At 43.4% G+C, this 6,735-nt stretch overlaps 1 protein-coding gene across 1 annotated transcript in view; it reads left to right on the top strand.

Moving 5' to 3' along the window:
- The window catches only part of LOC135470629 (NACHT and WD repeat domain-containing protein 2-like), a 14,601-nt gene extending 7,866 nt beyond the window's left edge, over positions 1-6,735 (top strand). Inside the window, exons 5-6 of the mRNA XM_064749665.1 lie at positions 1,309-1,883; positions 2,345-6,735. Coding sequence (XP_064605735.1) covers positions 1,309-1,883; positions 2,345-6,331 — 4,562 coding nt within the window. The 3' untranslated portion in view covers positions 6,332-6,735. The remainder of the gene's footprint in view (positions 1-1,308; positions 1,884-2,344) is intronic.

Here is a 6,735-nt window from a genome sequence, read left to right as displayed (position 1 = left end):
ACGAAGAGCAAATACGATATGTCAGGTAAGGATTCAATATTCACCAAGTCCGTGCAGTCTATTAAGTTTGAGCAAACACCCAGTTGGAAATGAGACGTCTTTCCTAAATCTAACCTAAAAGACAACACTTCATCAAATGTACCCGAACACTGTTGTGACTGAACGGTTAGCCATATGAGCGTGGTATGCGAATGACGCGGAATCGAGTTTCCGATTTCTCTAACATTGTACCTCCCATGACCTTGTAAGATTTTCAAATTAAACGATGATTTATCGAATTATGAGGCACGTCAGAGCCAACATGGCCTAGGTCGTGTAGGTCTGTTTACATCCAATTTCTAAACTAAATAAGTGAAAATCATCAGTTGTCCCATCTTTTAAGTGAGACGGTCCTACTGATATATCGTTTGTAGGTACGACGTGCTTCCTTGTTAAGCAGTCCCATCCATGTTAGAATTGGTATCGGTTTTGAGAGTAATGTTTTAAAAAGTGAAAATATCAAGGAATAGTTAAATCTATAATGAACTTTTAGAACGTAAATGTTGGAATTCACTTTAAAGTTTAAGCGATCAAACATGCATTGAAACTGTAAGTGTCGCATCTTAAATGTTACACAGCGTAATGATTGTTCCAAATTTTATGTAATGTTGTAAACATAATATCACATTACAACACTTTTAATGCGGAACACAACACCTGAAAGTGTTAGTAGTTTGACACAAGTCAGTGTTAAAATGCAACATTCGGGAATCATTATGTAACGTGTTTAATTATGAATGCTTTCCCTCCACCACCAATCCCAAAATGTTGAATTTAACATTGTTACATTTACAACTTTTTAGATTTGAAAGAGTGTTTGTATTTTAAATGTAATACACCATACCGCGATATTGAACATTATTGCACTTTTATTACAGTTTGAAGACGATATTCTGCCCACATAATTTGGGCCTTTTATGAAGTGTTGAAGTTTGTAAAAATCATCAGTTGATGTATTTACTGAATATGTTCCCAATGCAGTACTGGAATTTTTTTTACGATTGCGCTTAGTTTTATGGGTGGAGAAAATCGGAGTTCCTTTGCCACTTAATCTCCTGTGACCTACATACAGCTATGTATACACATACATACATGCCTATTCGTAGAAGACAACTGACCTTCAACAAATGTCAAATTTTACCAAGCAAACCACACGATTTTCTTTACTGCTTGTTGCCTCTTAGTCCCTATAAACAATGAGTTGCCTGTCTTGTATTGTCAATCCTATTTCTTTTCCCTGTCGTTGAAAAGTTACTTTGTTCTTTTCAGATGTTGAGTCCCAGGTATACCACGGCATAGAGACAGCTGAGCATCCTGATGGCAAATGTCTGGCCTTGTTCCGTAACATAATAGATCTTAAGAACCACACCGATGATGAAGGAAGTGAGAAATTCACCGAGCTGACATACAACGAGAGGCAAGAACATCTAGAGATTGATCCTGTCGTCGAAAAGAAACTAACCGCGCTAAAATCAAGACTTGAAGACCTCCTACCAGATGCCAACCGAGCCACGTTTGAAGTTTTGTGGAGATACGATGACGTCATCGACCCAAAACTTCATAAAAAATATCTGGATAGCTTGTGCGACGCTGTGCTCAACAAATTAATTACCTTGGTGGATAACGTCTCCAAAGAAAGGAATGCGCAAACCGGAAGTGAGTTGTATCAGGAGGTTTACCAACACTGGTTGCGGTGTAAAGACTTAGCTGAGAGTTATCGAGGAAGGGAAGACATACTGACGAAGATAAACCGCTACTTACTGGGTTCCTCACCCAAGCCCCTTGTTCTTCATGGAGTGTCTGGATCTGGGAAAACGTTCCTCATGTCCAAATGTTCCCTGGAGGTGAGCGCAAAATTTAACTAGCCATTAAACTGATCTCAACATGGACTCTATGGCAGAGCTATATCACCACTGTGGTTTCCTTAACGCATTAACGTGATAGTCGTCTTGTAAATAATATCTTATTAGGTATAACCTAACAACAAAAAAAGTATCCCTTCCAGGGGTAGTGTCCAAGCATGTAAGATTTCCACTTACAGGTACAAAGTCATTTTTCCCTGACGTGGACATTTAACACCATAGGCAGTTTCAGCTTTTGCTTAACTGTATAATACAACTTTCAATAATTACATCATCACATAGATGTTCCTAAAACAATGGCTGGCCGTTAACTTGGTATTCCCACTGCGGATAATCCCCTCTCAAGAAATGCAAGATTAAGAATAGTGATCTGTGCTCAAATGGTTTCCTTCTCTTTGGCAGTTGGGTACCATCGTCTTAAATCCTTTGTGTTCTATTTTCAGGCGCAGAATGTGTTCACGTGCCCTGTGATTACAATAACTCGATATGTGGGGTACACACCGCATAGTTCTAGCCTTCGTCCGTTACTGGTTAGTCTCTGCTCGCAGCTTAAGGTTGTTCTAGATGATGACCCGAATGTGATTCCAACAGATTGTGCTGAATTGGTCAAGTTGTTTCACAAACTTTTGCACCGTGTTCCCAAAGACTACCGATTGTTGATGTTTCTCGATGATATTAGCCTCATAAGACCAGATTCAAGTGCTACAGACTTAACATGGCTGCCCTCCGAGCTAAGTAAAAATGTACGGTTGGTCGTTTCGACGAAGCCAGGAAATTCGCTGGCAAGGCTACGAGATAATGTTGTCCAAGAGCAGGAGAATTTCCTGGAAATAGGAGCTCTCAGTACTGCTGAGGCATATAACTTACTGCTTCATCTCACTGCCCAAGATAATAGGGTAGTCACGGAAAATCAAAGAGACACGTTACGACAAGCGTTTCAGACTTGCAGCTTGCCATTGTATGTGAAAATTATGACTGATTTTGTTTGCAAAGAATGGGTGTCGTCTATGCTAGTGTCCACACAAATGTTACCGATGGCACTCGCTGACAGTGTGAGCTATATGTTTAGTCACTTGGAGAAAACATATGGTCCAGTGACAGTGACAAGGTCAATGGGTTATCTCTGCGCTTCCAAAACTGGACTTAGTGACTGTGAAATGCATGACATCTTATCGCTGGATGACGCCGTGCTGGGAGAAGTCTTTGCCAATCGACATCCTCTACTCCACAGAGTTCCCTGTTCAAAATGGATACAGATAAAAGACACAGTTTCGCCATTTCTGGCATCCAAAAAACAAGACGGAGTTACAGTGAATTTTCTTTGTCATGAGATTTTTGATGAGTTCGTTAAAGAAAGATATTTGTGCGATGAGAACACTGTGAAAGAAATACACTCTTTACTGGCGGACTATTTTCTGGGAAGCTGGGCAAACCAACGCAAACCCTTCAGCACTAAATATACGTGCACTAGAGGAGCATGGTCACCGTCTATAGAAACTGACAGATTAGTGCCAGCTCAACCTCATACATTCACAAGCCGAAGTGGCGTCACCAGGTACAATCGGCGAAAATTTGACCAAGTAGCACGCCATTTGTACTGCTCTGGTCGCCTGGAAGAATTGAATCGTCTGGTGCTTTTTAACTACGATTGGATATACAATAAAACGAAGGCTTTGTCACTGGAACAAATCATAACAGACCTCGATCTCCATCCGAGCAAAGAGACGACATTGGTCAGTGAATGTCTGAGGGTCTCACTAAGTGTTATAGAGAAGGACATTAACAATTTGGCTGCGGAGCTCAGCGGGCACCTCCTACCCCACTATCGGTCCTATCCCAACATTCGCCAGCTAATCAACACGTGCGACAGGAAAGGGCTCAAACACAACGCCCTCATTCCCATTTTTCCGTATCACAAAGTCACAGGAAGCTCCTTGAAATACGTCCTTGAAGCCCACACCCAAATCGATCAGTGCTTCCTGTCGCATGATGGCGCCACTTTGTTTACTAAAGGGAGAGAATCCCCTGAGGTGTTTTCGTGTGCATCTGACTCGGGTGGGGGAAGAACCGTGTTACTGACGTCCTCCGGCTACCTGCACATCACACCTAACGGCAAATACATGGTGGTAATTGACCACGTCACGGAGAAGACGGCTAAGATTCATAGTGGTGACGACGGCCGTTTCATCGGTCAGCTCGTGGTCATGAACCACATCGATGTGAAGCCGCGAGAGAAGTACCACATGGGTCCCGTTTGTGTTTCCAACCAGAGAATCTGTATCGTTGTTTCCGCCGATAAGAGTTACCTCTGTATAGCCGAGTTGCCCGGATGCACATTCCTTCAAATCGTTGAGTTAGACAATCGTGCTACTGTGTGTGAGATAACCTCAGATTCGAACTTTGTATTCTGCAACTCGGGTCGCCATATGCTGACTTACAATCTCTATACTCTGGAACACACTTCCACGGCTGCACTCTCTTACGCACCAAATTCTATGGCTCTCACCCACGATGGACGGCGTTGCTACGTATCCAGTGAAATGGAGAACAAGCTTACAACGATGCATGTCATACGTGGAAGTGTTGATGTGGTCTACAAGGCTGTATTGGAGGACTGGATGGAGGGAGACAAGATATATGAACTAAAGGTATCGCCAGACGATACGATGGTTGTTCTAAGGGGCTCTCACAATTTGGTAGTTCACAGCCGACAAGATGAGCAGGTGACAGCTCATTTTCACCGGCCCAGCGAGTCTCTGGATGAATTCCGATTGCCCATGTCCTCCTATGAACGACTGGTCTTCACCCAAACAGCTTTTTCTGGTGATAGTCGATATTTGTTCGGGACTCTGTTCAGGAATATCTACATGTGGGAAATCTCGTCCGGTAATCTAATCACTGCAGTGCAAACTCCACCGGGGGTGGTCAGCGTTCTTCTGGCCTCACCAAATTATGGCCTCTTGTACACGCTGTTGCACGGACACAGTTCCGTCCAGTGCTGGGACGTCCAGGAAGTCACAAACAAGGTGGATCCCGTCGATCAACTGTGTGATCGTGTGACAGATATTCGCGTCACATCAGACCAGTCACGTGCATTCGCCACATGCAGCACTGGCGAGGAAATCGCGGTAGTTGAGATGGCCACTGGGACAATTCTCGATTTGTTGACGCACGATAGCAAAGTTGAGGACTTTGCCATATCTCCTGATGGTAACCATGTTCTCGTTTCCACCAAACCTAAATGGAGCAACTGTGCCGTGAAGGTGTGGAACGTTCGAAACAGACAGATAATCGCTGAATTTGGCAACACGTCTGGGTATTGTGTCTCATATCACAAAGAAAATGCTCTCTTGCTCCTATATCAGCAAGAGAACACATTCAAAGCGCCTTTTCATATCACCAGATTTACCTTTTATGACGAGAACTTCCTGTCAGGGGTATTTGATTTCCAAGTGCCATTTCTTCTCTCGAAACCGTTCGTCACCGCAAACGATCGCCATTTAGTTATGTTTACAGCACGTGATTACATAGGTAGTAAAGGGATGTACGACACGCCGGAGGTAACCGTAGTGGATCTGGAGACAGAGAAAGTCATCAATATCTTCACACCCGAGAATTTTTATGACGTCACTAGCATGGTAGCCATATTAGACGTTAGAGGTTCCCCACGCTACCCGACAATGCTGGCCGTTATATATCTGTCCGAAGGCCTCAAAGATACGCCTGAAAATGGACAGTTATTCTGTCCACAATATGGCCTGCTCATCCTGGACGTAATTCAGGGAAGTATCAAAGCTATGTGCGAACCTTTCATATCAGCCGCACTGCCCATCAACAACGACTTACTACTGGCAAACGACTTCTCCTTCGCAATCGATGGATCGTCTAATATCTTCGACTGTGTATCCATGTCATACAGTGGGAGTATGCCCTTCAAGTTAAGAAGTCCGCGGTCGCTGGCGCTGAACGGAAAAGTCGTGGTTTTCGCTGATGGCTCTATCCTTCGTGTTTTCCGATTGGAAAACATGGAGGCACTGGTTACATGTGAGACGCACGCTGAGATAACCACCCTCAAAATATGTGATGACGATAGGACGCTAGTCTTGGGGTGTAACGATGGAACGCTTCTGTCGTACATTCTCCTGTACCCAGACACAGACGATTGCGAGGATATCCTATCTGCGCTGCCGAGCCGACAGGAGGACTCGGTGCCAGATAGAGAGGTTCCCAGCAGACGCTCTCCACGGGCCTGGGACAAAGTCAGCAGGGAGGACAACATCCCAGGATATTCCAGACCGCCTTCTGCCAAAAGCACCGGGCCCAGCGAGAAGGAGCTGCTGGAGAAGGTGAAACCGGTGAAAAGGATCAGACCCAACTCGGACACCTACCTCTATATGAACGACAAATCGGTGACGTGTGCAGTTATGTAAACTGACGTCATCCTTTTTTGTTCATTCTGTCAAGTGCTACGCTTTTTAGGATTCTAAGTTACCGGCGAATTAGAAGTTGGGAAGATTATATTCCACAGGTAGTTGTATTTGTATAAATTGGTTATTTTAAAAGGAAGAACAACTGTGTACACACTGGCACGTAATGTCGGAATATCATTTTAGGTGAGATTAAATACAAAACACAGAATTCCGCTGAGTTTAATGACCTTGAAATTGATTCTCTGGATTGTCGCATACGAGACATTTACAATACCATGCCTTGTTTATTGGAAATATAATTTATATCTAAATTCTAGAGGAATTAAAACGTATTGTAATCCATCAATAATCAATCCCACAAATACAGAATAATGTACACTTTTTAAGATTCTTCATCAGTAATA

This window comes from Liolophura sinensis, chromosome 7, assembly GCF_032854445.1.
Source record: "Liolophura sinensis isolate JHLJ2023 chromosome 7, CUHK_Ljap_v2, whole genome shotgun sequence".
NCBI lineage: Eukaryota > Metazoa > Mollusca > Polyplacophora > Chitonida > Chitonidae > Liolophura > Liolophura sinensis.
Note: the sequence above shows the minus strand (reverse complement) of the source record. Positions and strands in the feature narration are given on the sequence as shown.